The following is a 17,790-nucleotide window of genomic DNA, read 5'->3' as shown; positions in this document are numbered from 1 at the left end:
CCACTTTGAATTGCGTAAGTGTTCTAAAAAACACATAAATGTTTTCTTTGACAGAAGTCAAAACGACTCAAGTCCAGTTTTTAGTTTTTTTTAGTAGTTGAATGTTGTTAGTCACTTAAATGTTGTACAGAGGCTGAGATCAAATTCCTTGTTTGGCATGCACAAACTTGGCCAATAAAGCTGATCCTGATTCCTTCCATTACCGTATTTTCCGGACTATAAGGCGCACCGGACTATAAGGCGCACCTTCAATGAATGGCCCATTTGAAAACTTTGTCCTTATAAGGCACACCGGACTATAGGCGCACCATTAATGCATCATGTCAGATTTTTAATCCAAATCAAATCATTCTCCATTTTATCTTTTTTAATTCAACTTTAGACGCAACAAATTACTTTATAATCACAAAATAATGATCCATAGTCTTTTTGATTGATGATTCATAGTCTTCAGCGGGCCGCTTATGATTGATTTCATGACACAATGCTTCGGGCTATTTTAAATTTAGGAATTTGGTCCATATATAAGGCACACCGGACTATAAGGCGCACTGTCGGCTTTTGAGAAAATTTTAGCTTTTTAGGTGCGCCTTATAGTCCGGAAAATACGGTATTGTTGGCTATGTCAACGTCCTGCCTTGTTATCTGATATTCACTGTCGTGGGAACGCTTGAGGTTAACCACTGAACATAAACTTTAATTATTTTTTCCACATAAAACATGACAAGGATGGAGCATCTAGTTTGTACAAATATATTTTTGTAATAGGTATTGTACAGACATCATTATGAAATGCACCTTAATTGTCTCATTGAGACATTACATTTCAGCACTAACTTCAACATTGACACCAACGTCCCTGTTATATGGAAAAACACTCCAGCGGACCATTAAGCAATAACATTTGCGCTCTATTGAGTCCATGCTAACTCATGTCTTCTCATCAATAAGCACTTGGTCCATTTGCCCATTTTAAAGGGCCCTGTTAGTGTCGGTCGAGACACAGCAAATAGCGGGTTTCTCTATAAAATGCCACAGATACAACCTCAGAATGCCTCCAGAGTCTATTTCTTCTCCTTTTATGAGCAGTTACTGAGGAAAATAGCCTTGCTCACACTAAACCTATTGACGCTAACATTAGCTCCGGTGTTGGTTCTCACGGTGGTGTTATGCATTGACGTGTGTGAAGTGCTTGATGAGCAAAGTGTGCAATGTGCACACAAAAATTCTCTTCTCCATGCTTCTGGACAAGTTTAAAAAAAAAAAAGACAAATAAAATCAAAAACTTTCTTTCCAGTGGTTCACATTTTCCTAAAGCCTAGCTCAGGTGTGCTAATATTTTGTGTCTGTGTTATTGGCGTGCTTGAATACTAAGCACCGAGAAAGGTTTTGTGTTATTGGAAGTCAGAAATCGTTAAATTCCCAATGTATTTTAATATTTTTTTTTAGGAAAAAAATTATCGTGAATAAATGTTAATAACAGTACAAGGAATAGATTTTGAGATAGCCTATTTTTAGTTTTTTAATTATTCTAATCATTAATGATTTTAGTCAAATAATAAACTTCAAAATGACCATTGCAGTAATACAATTCATAAACCCCATTAGAGGATAACACAATCTTTTGGGCCAAGTCGACTGTGTTCACTCCCACAACGGCGCAAACACCCCTTTCAAACTGTGCGTGTCTCCTAAAAGAAAGAAAACTCCACATTAGCCGTTAAAAATGTGTTTGATATTCAGACAAAACTATATCTCCAGCCATAACATCCGCTCTCCAGAGGCTGAGCTGCACTGTATTTGTTTACAAGTGGCTATAATTGGAAAGGGCAAGCCTTACTGCAAATAGCAAAAATCTATAAATAATTGACGCCCCACCCAAAAAGATGGCGGCAAAGCACTACTTTTATACCAGACAGCCCTCAACACATTAATTAACTCTATAAAATGGTATGGACATTTTTGAAGAAGTTTATTTTCGAAAGTACAGCACATAGATTGTTGGTAGATTCCCCAATGATCTGCCTATAAAGTCCGTTCTCCTTCCCTGCCTGTGTAAACACTGCCTAATGATCCTCCTCCAGATGGCTTGCCAACACCTTCTGATTGTGAGCTGGACAGATTTGAAAAGGATCATTCATCTTCCTCTGACAAAAGAATCGGTCTAGTCAGCTGTTTATCCGCCGCCTCTTTCGCCATACATGTGACGATTAATCCCAACTCTGCTGCACAGCTAACATGATGTATTCTCGCCTGTTTTGACGTTTCCTCATACTGGCTTCCTTCCAACCCGTGTTTCTCCATCTCTTTGATCATCGGTCTTGTTTGCATCGCTATAATCGGAATTCTTTTTCTATTATGAAATTTGCGTCAGAGTGATCTGGCAACTTTGCTGATATCCCTTTTTCCATCGTCAGAAGTCTCATTCCTTTCATTGCTGTGTAATACAGGGTGACATGTTTTGGCAGTCTTTCTGTATTCTCCTCTCACAGGGAATTACTGTCTTGACCCAATTCCACATGCAGTTAAATCTACATGGCAACAGTTTGTGTTGCAATACAGGAAGATGCTCAAACTGCACACCTTGTACCGTATTTTCCGCACTATAAGGTGCACCTAAAAACCTCCAATTTTCTCAAAAGCCGACAGTGCGCTTTATAATCAGGTGCGCCTTATATATGGACCAATATTGAGCCACTACAGCAGGCGTGTCCAAAGTCCGGCCCGCGGGCCAAATGTATATATCTTATACGTGGACAAAGTTTTAAAATGGGCCATTGAAGGTGCGCCTAATAATCTGGTGCGCCTTATATATGTACGAATTTTTAAAATGGGCCATTCATTGAAGGTGCGCCTTATAATCCGATGTGCCTTATAGTGCGGATAATACAGTAGTTTTTACATATTAGCAGAAAGTTAAAAAAAATTCTTAAAATGCTTGCCGACCTATGATATTCTACTTTCTAACATAAATGCACCTAATTAAATTTGATTATTGTAACTAGTTAAACATTATGTAATGTTTGATATTCTAGTAGTTGTTTAGTGGAGATGCTTGGAAATGTAAAAAACAAAAATTGTACTTATTGTTTTCACACACTGTAACATGGACCGCTGCCATATTCTGGAGCTGTCACATTTCTCTGGGTTCTGTGAAACTGCAGGACTTCACACCAATTTTTCACTGTTTGCTGTGGTTGGTGTGTTCTCAAACACTGCCACAGTGTTTTCTTTTTTTTTTGCACTGATGTTTTTGTCAAACCTATGACATAGAGGTCCTCAAGCTGCGTATATCTTTCCAAACATATTGAGTGAAGTGCATTCTGCAAGGTTCCTCTGGTGTTGTCAAGACCTGAAATTAGAATTTGAAGACAAACATTTGAATGCAAAGTGGAGAACTTTCAACAAATATGGTCATTTAGTCAAGATTGCAGCTTGCGCTCGACAAATTATTTTTTTCCCCATTATATTTACCTTTATATCAAAAGTCTGTTTATTTTGCGGAACCAAGTGGATTAGGATCTGCAACATTTGAATCAAAATCTGCTCAGGTAAGTGTTACAAACTGATAAGAAAACTCCCATTGGGCAATAATACTTGAAATAAATTTTAGATTTAATTAAGAATTGATCATTTTGTGCAACATGGCAAAGACCAGTTTTGTTTTGGATTATTTTTGCCATAAGACAAAGAAGGTTCCAAAATGAAACATCCAAATATTATGTAACTGACATTCAAGTGTCCTTCATACCACAAAAATATGTTCAAGCATATAATTGATATAATTTTCAACTTTCCAATATGCAGGTTTTGCCCTATTTATGCTAATCTGCTGAATATATTGGCTTAATGGACATGTCCCGCAATTTTTCTACTTCTACTGTGTCCTTTTAAAGCTAGAACAAGCACACCACTGCTTTTAGAGGGAAAGCTCTCCAAAAAAAGTTCAAACACTCGAATCTTATAACACAGCTTGAGAGCATGGTTGCGGAAGATGGGGAAGTTTGTGAAGAGGCAAAAAAAAAAAGATAGAGTCGAAAAACAGCCATTCCCATTCTCTTTGAGGAGGGAATCACATCTCCGAATAAATTTATCATGAGTGCTGGATGCATACAGAGCAACTGTTTGAAAATTAACCAAATGAAGTAAAAGCAGGTGTTACCTTGTATTTTAAATAATAACAACTGAAAAATAAATACATCTATATTTAAATGATAGCATGTAATATTTTTTTCTTATTTTATGTTTGACAAGTTTTAACATCTAGTTTAACCTTTCATTTGGTCACACATTAAACTAGTGCATGGCTGGAATGCAGTGGTGTCAAACTCAAGACTTGGGAGCCAAATCCGGCCCCGACATCATTTTATGTGGCCCGTGAAGGCAAATCATGCTTCTTGTTTCTTCCAACTTGTCTTCACTTTCAATAACACTGAGATAAAATATTGCAATTTTTTTTTTGTCACCAATCCTCCATTTAAATTCAATTGAAAAACAGTTGACGAAACAATTTATTGTGTTTTGATTTCAAAACTAGTAGTTATCCATCATTTATTTTCTGTATAGTATGTGATAGATAACATAATGTAATTATAAATTATAATTTAAATAATAATAATTATAATTCAAACATAAATTCATATGAGTCGTAACCGTAGCAACGACGCGGCCCACGACAAAAACAAGTTTAACACCCTTGTTGAAGGGTGAAACAGACATTTTAACATATAAGCGTGAACTTTTCTGCGGTTTAGGAAGTGTGCTGCTGTATAGTAACACACATGCATAAGCACCTACCTGCCAAGAAAACGTCAGCTTGATAAATTTCTCTGCCCTTCGTTTTGTAGAAGAGATGAAATACTTCAAGTGCTTGACGTTGGTGATGATTTGGATGGTCCAGACTGAAGCGGAGCTCTGTCCTAGTGCTTGCACATGCACCAAGAAGTCTGGACAAGAAAAGACAGAGGTCAACTGTCATAAGAGAGGTCTTCGAGCTTTTCCCGTCAAACTTCCCTCAGATGCTTGGATCCTCAAATTTGGTAGGCACAGTCGTAATCGATTTAAAGCGTTGTTTTGGTTATATAAGAATTAATGTGATAATCCAAATTCCTCGTTCTTAAAAGGTGAAAATGGCATCACAAACCTGCAGGCCAATATTCTGGGATTAGTTCCAAAGATAGAAAGCGTAAACTTGGAACATAATGCCGTCAAGTCCATCCACCCTCGTGCCTTCTCCGGTGCAAAGACGCTAGCGCTACTTAATCTTTATAGCAATCACATCAAAAATCTTCCACCAAGAGGATTCAAGGTACAGACAATTCAAATTTTGTGTAACATTTTTAGAACAGCATGATTTTAACACCGTCATTTCATTTTTTTAAGGATCTCTTGAACCTTCGGTTCCTCATGTTGGGACAGAACCAGATTGGCACACTGAAGCCTAATATGTTTCTCGGCATGAGGAACCTGTCAGAGTTGGATCTTCCCGAAAACGCCCTGACAGTGCTTCCATCCAACACCTTCAAACCTTTAATTGCTCTCAAAGTTTTAGATCTTTCCTTGAATCGTATCCAAAAGATCTCGCCAAAGGCCTTCACTGGACTTAGACACCTCATGTTCCTCAATTTGGACAACAACAGGTAGTGAATATAATTTGTAATAACGGTCTTTCATTTTTAAGGTGGTTGCATAAATGTCCATTAAAATAAAGATTTTTCAATCTTTACTACTTTGTGATATTTTGACAACTTCTCCTTCACAAACTTTTAGAACATCCAATGCTGTGGTTTTTCCTTTCTTGCATGATGGAACAAATAAATCATGATTATCATGGTCCATAGAATCATTTCAACTTTTATTATTATGAAAATGACGTGTTCAAAATTTTTTCCCTAAATCCAGTTTGAAGACTCTCCCAGCTGGAACATTCAAACCATTGAGCTCGCTGGAGATGCTAGTTCTTGACAACAATCTTTTGTCTACTCTGAGGCCTCCAATGTTTGGTGGACTAGCTGTGTTGCAGGTAATATTTGCTTTCAAGACATTTTTGAATTGGTACTGCAAAAAAAAAAAAATCTACTATATTGTACAACAGGAACTCTATTTGAGGAACAACGATCTGGAACACCTGCCATCTGATGTGTTCAAGAACATGCCTCGGCTATCTCAGCTGGCTCTCAGTGGAAACCGCCTAAAGGCAGTGGATGGAAACATGTTGGCCCAAATTCCTTGTAAGACCAACTCGAGTACAATTGACTTCCAATTACCGTATTTTCCGCACTATAAGGCACACTGGATTAAAAGACGCACCTTCAATGAATGGCCCATTTTAAAACTTTGTCCATATATAAGGCGCACCGGAAATAAATAACTCAACGTTGCTCAAACGCTAATGCAATCACAATATAGTAACACTCGAAATAGTGAAAACAATAACAATATATCAATAACTCAACGTTGCTCAATCGTTAATATCACACAACACACAAAATAAACACGTAAAGCTTTCTTTAATAAATTAGTCCTCATCCACGAATCTATATTGGTCCATATATAAGGTGCACCAGATTATAAGGCGCGCTGTCGGCTTTTGAGAAAATTGGAGGTTTTTAGGTGCGCTTTATAGTGCGGAAAATACGGTATATACAAACATCTACAAACATGTTGTCTCTCTCTTTCAAATCCTTCCTAGCCCTGAAGAAGTTACACCTGCATGGAAATCCTTGGCTGTGTGACTGCAATATTGTCTCCTTGGTGCAATGGATGAAACAAACAAATGTAACTTTGTCACCGCAGGAGGCCCTGAAATGTGACACGCCTCTTGAGCTCAAAAAGAAAACCTTAAGCAGCCTTCAAGAATCAAAATTGCTTTGCCATTTATAAAGCCAAATAGAAGATGGATGAAGGATCTAGCACATTGGTATCAAACCCAAGGCCTGGGGGCCAGATAGGGCCCGCCACATCATTTTATGTGGTCCGCAAAGACATATTGTGCCAATACTAAAATTGCAAATTATCTTCTTTTTTTAAAAAAACTAGTTATTGTTATTAGTGTTGTGTAGCCTGTACTGTATATAATATATGCGACGGAAACTATGAGTACAATGTGGCCCGCGACAAAAATGAGTTTGACACCCCTGATGCTGCTTTGAGTAAATGTTCTTTTGAGTTTAATTCACTCCAGTCATTTTTAAATGCTGTTTTAAGGTATTTCAAAAAGTCAGCGTATTATTTTCAACATAGAGGAAAATGTCTTTCATTCAGGTAACACTCAGATTATTATTATAATCCTACATTGCTTGTCATATACAGTAGTAGCGCCACAGTTTTGGAATATGACAGATTTCTCGCTGAGGGATTACATTAATCCAATTTTAAGAAGAGTGGTTTCTGTAATCTTTTTAAATAACATAAAATGTGGTATAAAGGCAATACGATTGTGGAAGGAGCTGCTACAATTTGCATATTTAAACGCAAAAATGAGATTGTCTGTGTTATCTTAAAGGAAGTGGAAATCAAAAGTTCCAGAGTAGATTGAGGGTAAAAAAAGGTTGAACTATCACAATGTAACCATCAAGAATGTATCTGAATATTATATTTCTATACTGCAAATGGATGATGAAAATAAAAAAATGCAGCATATTTTATTTATATTTATAGCATTATTTTTGTGTCAGGTTCAAGTGTCCATCTGATTTGGGAACATCACTAGAGTGAACACACATTTTGTTGTGTTTTTTTTTTTTTCAGTGGACATGCTGTCCTTTAAAGTGAGCATAATTCAAAACAACAATAGATTTAGTAAATGGTCAATACAATGTTGAGTAGATACATTTACTCTTAAAATTGGCCCTTTATCCAACCATTATCCTGATGTGGCCTGGGATAAAAATGAGCTAGATTGCCTTTTTAGACACCACTACAGAGTGATCTGGGGTTGCCATGGCAAAGGCAGAACTTTTTTTTTTTCCCCCAAATGCAAAGAGACGGTACCATCAAAACACTTGTGAAGCTGTTACTTTAAGGGTGAGATAAACATACGAAAGAGCAACCTGCCGAACACTGGAGGGTGGGAAGGCTACACCATTATGCTTTTCCCCTGCGTCTCTGCTCACTTCACACTTTACTGCTGCTGTTATACTGCAACATTCCTCATCTGTGCCAGTGTGACAGTGTGATTGCATGCTGCATTTTATTTTATTGGAGAAAACAGAAAACCAGGAGCAGACGGGAGGTTTTAGATGGAAGAGCATCGTCTAAAGTAAAAAAAATATATTAACAAAAATAAATAAATGAATAAATAAAATAAATACAATAAAAAGGCTTCATGAGCCGATGTCTAAAGTGTACTATGGAAAACCGAACCAAAGCTTAACCACAGAGACTCAACAGATCACCTGATTGGGATGACACTTTTAAAAACTGACTTAAGACATTTCTTTTTAAAAAAGCATTTTCTGTAGCACTATGAGGTTTTTTAAAATGTGAAGTGCATTATAAATATAATTTATTATTACTATTATTATTATGTAGGAGAGACAAAATAATGGACGAAAACTGGCATTAAATAGCAGTGTTGGTAGCACCTTTAAGTAATGCTTATTATTATTATTTTTTTTTTTTAAATCAACCATAATCCGATCAGTTTGAAGGATGTACCATATTTTCCGCACTATAAGGCGGACCGGGTTATAAGGCGCACCTTCAATGAATGACCCATTTTAAAACTTTGTCCATATCATTCACACCGGATTATAAGGTGCACCTTCAATGAATGGCCCATTTTAAAACTTTGTCCATATATAAGATATATACATTTTTCCTGCGGGTCGGACTTTGGACACGCCTGCTGTAGTAGCTCAATATTGGTCGATATATAAGGCGCACCTAATTATAAGGCGCACTGTCGGCTTTTGAGAAAACTGGAGGTTTTTGGGTGCGCCTTATAGTGCGGAAAATACGGTACTGTGCAAACATCTCCTGCTGCCTTCTATGTTACGCCCAATTGCACCCCCCGTTAAAGGTTGGAATACACCGCAGTCTGGATGGAAGGCAGCAAAAGAAATTCTGTCCATATAAACCTCCCCCGGTTGTCCAATGGACCTATTAACTGGGACAGTCAGTAGCACCTTTGAGACAATCATTATTCATCTTGACCCAGAAAAAAAAAATGCTTACAAGGTTTCATTTGATGTTTTTGGCTTTCAATGAAAGATTGACATTTCTTTCAAAGCACTGTAAGAGTTTCACACTACAAATAGCTGAACAAGCACTTTTCACGACGTTGTTTTTGTAAATTAACCTACGTGTTATGAAACGACCAGTATAATTACAAACATTATTAGCCTCTAAGCAGATCCATTGGGACTTAATTGCTTATCTAAGATGCAGTACGGTAAACCATTTGGGTGGCAATTTCATGAAAAACTATCATGTTATGATCAAGTAGAGGTTAACTGCCCGAACTGTTTAAACAGCAGCACCATGGTAACACCTAGGGAGTTAATATCCCGGCCTATTTTACCTATTAACCAGGACGGTGTAACTTTGGAGTGTAATTGCCTCTAGGTATGCAAATATATAAAGATGCATAGCTCTCTTATACCCTTGCAAAAATATGGAGAACATTACTAAAAATGTCATGCTTCATTTCTCCAGATATCATTTTGTAATTTGTTAGTATTTTCCCAAGTCATTTAGTTGTTTATGTTTGGTACTTTCAGCTGCAGTCATCTGTCATAATTGTTCAGAGATTTATTATATATTATGCAGCTGATAAAAGAAATGCATTAGCAACGTGATTGGACTGCCCTCAAACAACTATAGCCTAATTTTAAACCATCACAGAGAGATCTGTCATAAAGCCAAACTCATTTTAGTTCAAGGGCCACTGCCTGGAACAACATCAAAAGTGTACCTTTAGGCATTCATTTGGTTTATTTTGAAGTTGACCTTCTTACTGTATTGGCAGCGTGATACAAAAACTATTAAACTATTTAAAATAACTAAATATATGAAAATAAAAATTGTTAGCAATAACTATTTTTCAAAAGTGAATTAAATTTTTAATTTAGTATTGACACATAAAGTCGATGCACAATTTGACTTCACATAAAACGATGTAGCAGGCCGTATCTGGCCCCCGGGCCTTGAGTTTGACACCTATGCTAAATAAGCTAAAAAACTGTTAAAATATTTAAAAAAAATGAATGGAAATAAAAATTGCTAGCATTAACTCTATTTTTTTTTAAAAAGAAAACAAAATAATTAAACTGTTAAAATATTTTTTTAAAAAATGAATGGAAATAAAAATTGCTAGCAATAACTATTAACTAAGAGAGCAAATTTTTAATTTAGTATTGACACAAAATCCATGCACAATTTGTTTTTGTGGGCCACATAAAATGATGTAACAGGCCGTATTTGGCCCCCGGGCCTTGAGTTTGACACCTATGCTTTAGCGGTTCCACAATTCTGAATCCGTCCTGGTGTAACAAAACATGTACATAGGCATGACTTGAGACACTAACAATGCTATTCATGTGCTTCAAAAGATAAGACAGCCTTTTGAACTTCATGGAACCACCCGGTGATGCAAGAATTATCATGCTGGGGCTGAGAGATGACAATTATATTGGATTGTTGCACAACTAAATTAAAAATGTCATCAGATGTCTGCTGATGTGTTTGAGCAATTGATCAGTCAGGCGTCTTATTTCACCACGTTTACTCACACCACTATGCATCCAACTCATGAAGGGACAAAAGGTTGAGTATTTCCTGTCTCAATCTCTACGAATTTGAATTTGATGACAAATAAGTATTTGTAGAATGCTAAGAAAAATGTAGCAGCATTTGGACACAGGAATCTGATGCTGGTATCATATATTGTGTAAACCTTTGCAGTCAACCAAGATCACACAATTACATCATATTTAGTGATGCTGAAAAAGTGACTTAAAGCAGAAGTAAGTGGCTGATTGTTGATGTTCTTTTCACTGGGCTGGAACTCTCAAGGGAAAAAAACCGGGACTGTTCAGAGTAAGAAAAATGATTCATGTGCTTTTTTTTTCGCTATTCAAATGTGATTACCGTATTGTCCCGAATATAAGACGGTGTTGTTTGCATTGAAATAAGACTGAAAAAGTGGGGGTCGTCTTACATTCGGAGTCTAGACATTATACCCATTCACAACGCTAGATGGCACTAGATATTTTTAAAGCGAATGTTGAACTTAACTCCCCAGGCGAAAGCAAACCCCTGTCACGAAGAAAAAAAAGAAAAATAGCGGTAACACGAAGAAGAAAAATTAAAATTAGCAGTAAGGAAGAAAGGAAAAGTAAATAAAAGAAGAGATAACAGAAAATGGAGACAGTTTTTAAAATAAAATAACACGCTTTTTCTCTCGAATATATTCTTATAATCATTTGTTTCAGGTGTACTGTAATTACTTTCTGTATAAAAATTAAATTTAGTGTTCAAAAAGTCTTTTTTCAAACTTGAGCCTTGAAAAAGAGGCGGTCGTCTTACAATCAGGGTCGTCTTATATTCGGGCCAATACGGTATTTCACAAAAGTGCCACAATTGAATCAACACATCCTGAACGTGATTTGGCATGTGAATTAACTTTGAGTGATTAGATATAGCAGGATATTCCACATATATCGTTTTAATGAGAAACCAATGGCTTGTAGCCTGAGGGAGAATGCTGTAATGATAGCTTGTGGAGGACACAGTTAAAACTGTGACTTTTTTTCCCCCTCATAGACATTTCTCAGCCGTTGAAAAGTTACTTCTGCTCCAGCTGGTCCCAAGTCACACGCAATTTACTCTGATTTTCTTCATCTTTTGTGAACACGTCTTTTAAATGAGGAAAACGAAAAATCTTGGGATGCTAAAGTGGAACTGGAAACTAATGATCACGATGAAAGGAGGTTTTGGGTCTCAAAACTAACTATTAGTCATATCAGTGTGTCAGCACTTTGCAGATCTTATCTTGCTTCAGTTTTTCTGGAGCAACACTGGAGTAATTAACATCATTGTGTCGAATGCAAATGAGGATAAGGAGATAAGTCAAGAGTTGCAAGGGAGAGAAAATGAGAAAAACAATCTTCAGGTATCTGCTACTGACCTCCATTCGTCCGTTTATCCTTCCAGTCATTTTCTATAGCGCTGGTCCTTATTAGCGTCCTCGGTCAGCGAGCATTTATCCAACCAACCAATTTTTAGACATTCCAGAAATTCAGGCATGGCATGTCAGGTGGCTGCTGATTGTTCTTTGTCCTAGTTTCCATATGCAAATAGCCCAAACAAGGCTCAAAATCTGCCCAGACTCAAAAGTGAGTTGGCAGACATGAAGTAGATCTGGTAGTTTCTGAATCTGAAGTTTTTCCAACTGGAGAATTACTGGATTTATGAGTTTTACATGATACGGCCAACTATACAGGACTGTCTCAGAAAATTAGAATATTGTAATGCAGTTCTTTATTTTCTGTAATGCAATTAAAAAACAATTAAATTAATAAAAGGCTTGCAATATTTCACTTGATTTGTAATGAATCCAGAATGTATGACATTTTTTTTTTTTTAATTGCATTACAAAAAATAAAAAACTTTATCACAATATTCTAATTTTCGGAGACAGTCCTGTACATCATCCTCCTGCTTGCAGTTCCTTATAAACATAATTTGCACACTTCTATCTCCTGCATAGACATCAGAGAGTAACTTTCTGCTTCCGCCATGTTAGAGACTGAGTTCTACACTGAATTTAATAGGAACGAGAAAACCCACTTCCATTGGAGACCTAGTGTTCACACCCACAACGGCGCCGTTTTTACTACATGCATCTATGGACAATACCAAAAGAAATTAAACTATCTCAATATAGTTATTTCATTTTCATTGTCATCCAAACACATCTAATGTCCCCTTCACATAAAAAAAACTAATTTTGCTTTTACTATCATCTGCCTTGCATTTCTTCAGTCTGTATATCTGGCTCAGCTCCATGCCTTTGAGCGCACCATATCAAACACATCAAAAGGATTGCTGGAACTGCCACAATTTTTTTTCCCCCCTCTCTGTATATGCACAACTGAGTGTACATGTGTGTGTCTACCTTCATACTGGCCCTCACGTACATCCAGAGCTTGTTATTTTGAGAACATATTCCCTTGGGGAGGTGATCCTGCAGCTAACCCATTCCTCTCTCAACTAATGTAACGGGTCAGAATGCTCATATCCTAGTGTGTACCGTACCCTCGGAGTATTGTAATGGGCTGAAGCTTATGTTGTGCGTATGTGGCAGTGTCCTCTGTTATTATGCCTTTTGGCTATTTTCAGTGATCCCCCACTGCCTCCCTCTCATACTCAAGTCTTTATCCCTTTTCTGTCCTTTGCTCCAATGTTATTGTCCCCCATTTTTGTTTTTCTTTATTTGCTCCTGCTGGTTTTGTTGTTCCGTGATAAACACAAATAGCAGAGATGTTATTTCTATATCAAATTATTATGTTTTCTGTCGAAACACACGCTATTTTCTTTTATCAATCGTATATTAAAACTGAAAATCAACTCGGCGTGAGATAGTCGTCAATTTAGCTTTACCCCAAATTCTGCATGAAAAATAAAAACCATAACTCTAAGAAAGTCCTCGTATAAAAACACAAGCAGCACCCCTTACCATCTTCCACTCAGCATAAAAATGAATACTTCCTTGTTTACACATACCAAGCTATATCATTTTACTGCAACATGAGCAAAATGAATAACTTAAGATCATGTGTATAAATAATAGCATGACCATGACTATGGATATTGGTTTTACAATTTTGGATCACAGCACACATTATTGAAATTGAAGCTGTTGATCCGACTACAAGTCATTAGCACTCCCATAACCAGCTCCTCAGTAGGCTTTAATTAATCCCATGTTATCCCTATGTTAGTAAACTCACATGTTGCAGAATGTTCAATAAGAAAATTTGAATTAAAATAAAATACAGTTGACATTTAATACGCAAAACCTTTACCAATGTTGCTGCAGAATTTGCCATGACAGTAAAACAGTATTTTATTTCTAAGCTATATGTCCTGTCATTCTTGGAAGTGTGTGCCATGCTGTTATTATGGGATGTTGGAACTGCCACTCATTGATGTCATGCTTGGAAAAAGTCATGCTGCTCTTCTTTTTATCTGCTTAAGGTCACCAAATTTTTTGATGTGACCACATGCTATTGGAGCTAGGTATGGTCCTGGAAAATAATAAATTTTAAACATTTAAGTACATTCAAGTACATACTTACCAAAACTTCACAGATCTCCAATAATGTTATTGTCAGCCTCCCCTTAGTCATCACATCTTGAAATAGTCCGCCTTCAAGAGTTGCTATGGAAATGACAATAAAACAGATTGAATTCTAAGAAATGATATTGATTACTTTAATTAGTGTCAATTATGTCGTAGGTTTATATTTACCTTCCCTATACGCTCAAAATAACCCTTAGAATCCAATAACAGGAAGAGGCACCGTATCATCAGATCAAATCCGATAGGAAGTAATTTGATAGTGGTGATCAGAGACAGTTGATAGCAATGGGCAGTATATTAGATGCACATTTAAATTAATGACAAACCTTCATGAAGGACAACTCCAACTCCCATCGACATAGCCCAGAGTACAAACTATTTAGCAAATATTTCTTGTGTTTTTTCTCTTCATCTATGTGACAGGGTGACATTCAAACACTTATAGAATAATTTATAACACGTTGCTGATTTATGGCAAAGAAGTTTAAAATTAATCCAAGCCTGAAGCTATTTTTGTGCAAGTAAATATATATATCAGCAAATAGCAAGCAGCCTACTCATGACAAATTGAACAACATATTAGTAGAAATTAGCCAATATAAAATGGCAAGCTAGCTGTAAACATTATAGTGAGTGCATGGCTGTATATGTGATTGACACCGTGTCAGAGTTCCTTTTCATTTCAAACGCATGAAAAATGCATTATGCCATCATGTGGTGTCAACAGCACAGAAGTTTTTTTTTTTTTTTTTTGCAGAATTTTTATAGCTGCAATGCTACAACACTTTGTAATGCCCAAAGCACCTACTAGTATATGTGCTTCAATGTTTTTTAAAAAAGCCAACTGACAACACACTGATGTAAACTCTGACAAGCTTTTTTTTTCTTTTATGCAACCAGATGGCTTCAGACTTGTGATTTGACTTTTCCTCTTCCCCTTTTCCTTTCCAAAAGATTTTTGTTGGCTATTAGTAAAAACTAAGCTACTCAATTAACTTTGAATGGTCCCCCCCCCCAACCCCCCCGCCCCAATCAAACTAATTATTGAAACGGTTCATGTGACTCCAGTAGTTACTCGAACTTCTTTCCTGGACCTCATCCTGGAGGAAATTGAAATAAAAAAGAATGACACCAGCATCAGATGCCAGGAGCAATGATTGCATCATCTCATATGGAAATCAGAATGCCACCTCAAAAAAAACGAGTACCGTATTTCTTGCACTATAAGGCGCACCGGATTATAAGGCGCACCTTCAATGAATAGCCCATTTTAAAACTTTGGTCATATATAAGGCACACCAGATTATAAATCGCATTGAATAAATAACTCAACGTTGCTCAAACGTTAATGCAATCACAATATAGTAACACTCGAAATAGTGAAAACAATAACAATATATCAATAACTCAACGTTGCTCAAACGTTAATATCACACAACACAAACATGTAAAACTTACTTTAATAAGTTAGTCCTCATACACGAATCCATATTAGTCCATATATAAGGCGCACCGGATTATAAGGCGCACTGTCGGGTTTTGAAAAAACTGGAGGTTTTTAGGTGCGCCTTATAGTGCGGAAAATACGGTATATGGTTGAATAAACAACCAATTAATATTTACAGAGCCAAACTAAAAGACCTTTAAACAACTGTGAGTGACATCAGCAACAATCACAGGAGTGAAGGCCATTAACATGAGGGGGCAAAAAAAGCACAAATGCAAGCAAGACAAATAGAAAGGCTTGGCTGGAGTTTTATAAAATGTGCAGAAATGAGATTTATTAAGCAATTAGATGAATATTTTACCAATCGGATAGATATGTATTATGCACATTTGGTCAAAATGACGTAAAATTTATATCTATATATATAAATGTCCTTAATCACAGAAATGTCGCTTCACACACCCAGAGATGACGATTAATGGAAAACCCATTGTTAATTTTTGACCATCACGATTGCTGTAATAATTAGATACAAAATCCCCAGTGACCCGATTTCCACCATGATGAATTTGGCACTTACAATGTTGCCTATTGTGTCATGAAGAAGAAAAATAAAACGTCTTGTGTCAGATTTAAAAAGAAAAACATTGAATATTTATGTCCTGCACAACAAATAAAATACAAACTTGACCTTCTGGTATAATTAGTCCCATCTGGAAAAACCTTTATATAACCAGTGATATTTTATGGAGCCATTCTTTGCTCACGGGTGTAGTTTAAATGTCATGTAACCCCGATTTAAACAATTTAGTGGACTTTCTGCCTTGTTTATTTACATACAGAGGTGCTGACTGCTGACACTGACCTCTAGAGGGCAGTCTTTAAGTATCAGCACACAAATTTCAAAGCCGATTTCTAAATTTTTTCCCACACAAGTTTAACTTCATCTTCTACATTGCAACATTTACTTTTGCCCATTTAAAATCTGTCAACCCGAAATGATTACCATCTTTAAAATGGGGATTGAAAGTCGTTGGTTTCTGTGTGATGCAATAAACAGTCACAGAGGACAGAAAGAAAAATAAGTTATTCGAGGCATGATTCATGAGTGACAAAACACTCCCTCCTCCGCATGCATTCATCATCGATTTCTTTCTCATTTCTTGGAGCTTTTTAAATCCGTGCATCAGGGGAAAACCATATTTCAGCTACCTTGCTCACATATTGGACAATTTATCTTGCAAGAGCAACACGTGCCAATGCAGAAAACATCATGACCTTTTCTAGGCTACCTGTGCTAATAAAATGGCTGCCTTGATAAAATTCTTGTATATCACCATATAAATTATATTATTGATTTATATTGTACTTTATAGATATGATATAGGGTGTAATTTAGCAGAGAAATTTTTAATCCTGACAGCCCCATCATTTTTTATTTGGTTATATGCCACCGTGTAGTTTGGTATGTTATAAAATAAATATCAACAGGCTAATTAAGTATAACTTTGGGTTATGATAATCAGGAAAAACAAACATTTGTGTAGGTTATGATCTCTCGAAAATTGTATTATTATAGTTTGTTTGAAAGAAATAATTTGATCAGTAAGTAAAATTGAGACTGATAAAGTCAAACAATGACCACATTTGCAATTATTTGTTTTGTAGTCAGTTTTTTGTTGTACAAAAAAGACAAAGAAAATAAACAGTAGTGTTACTACATTCGTAATTGAGGCGGATTACAGCAAAAAATTCAGATTACAATAAATTGAACGTTCGGTTTTTGTGCACAATTATCATGTTCAACTTCGTTTATGCTTAACCCAAATTTTCTTTGTGACAAGAAAAATTGTTGTCTGGTGAAAATGTTTGACCTTGAATGGACCCTGATGGAAGAAAAAAAAATCAGCATTCACGCTATGCGCAAACACTCGCCAACATTCGCCTCTCAGTGCGATACGGGTTTAAGGAAGCTGACAAGAACATTTTTCTCTTGATTCTTATCAGTGGTGGGCAGTAGCAGTGTTACTTGAAC

At 36.4% G+C, this 17,790-nt stretch overlaps 1 protein-coding gene and 1 long non-coding RNA gene across 2 annotated transcripts; both read left to right on the top strand.

The window, feature by feature from the left end:
* The first annotated feature begins 4,851 nt into the window (after window positions 1-4,851).
* Window positions 4,852-7,564, top strand: LOC148381782 (uncharacterized). The gene is made up of 6 exons (XM_088362216.1): window positions 4,852-5,039; window positions 5,124-5,308; window positions 5,383-5,639; window positions 5,902-6,022; window positions 6,095-6,230; window positions 6,692-7,564. Exons 1-6 carry the CDS (start codon window positions 4,853-4,855, stop codon window positions 6,880-6,882), a joined length of 1,077 nt encoding a protein of 358 aa, XP_088218342.1. The 5' UTR covers window position 4,852; the 3' UTR covers window positions 6,883-7,564.
* Window positions 7,565-10,713: 3,149 nt separating this feature from the next.
* On the top strand, window positions 10,714-12,299 carry LOC148381781 (uncharacterized). The gene is made up of 3 exons (XR_015854255.1): window positions 10,714-10,767; window positions 10,906-10,967; window positions 11,767-12,299. It is a non-coding gene; the product is annotated as an uncharacterized LOC148381781 (long non-coding RNA).
* Window positions 12,300-17,790: the final 5,491 nt, after the last annotated feature.

This window comes from Syngnathus floridae, chromosome 19, assembly GCF_059516105.1.
Source record: "Syngnathus floridae isolate MCC-2025c chromosome 19, RoL_Sflo_1.0, whole genome shotgun sequence".
NCBI lineage: Eukaryota > Metazoa > Chordata > Actinopteri > Syngnathiformes > Syngnathidae > Syngnathus > Syngnathus floridae.
The sequence above is the reverse complement of the archived record's forward strand: the minus strand, read 5'-3'. Positions and strand labels throughout refer to the sequence as shown.

Bases quoted from the DNA above. Each gene is read 5' to 3' on its own strand.
- LOC148381782 (XM_088362216.1), top strand. From the start codon at position 4,853: ATGAAATACTTCAAGTGCTTGACGTTGGTGATGATTTGGATGGTCCAG. The intron at 5,040-5,123 runs GTAGGCACAGTC...CGTTCTTAAAAG, and splicing joins TGCTTGGATCCTCAAATTTG to GTGAAAATGGCATCACAAAC. The intron at 6,231-6,691 runs GTAAGACCAACT...AATCCTTCCTAG, and splicing joins CATGTTGGCCCAAATTCCTT to CCCTGAAGAAGTTACACCTG.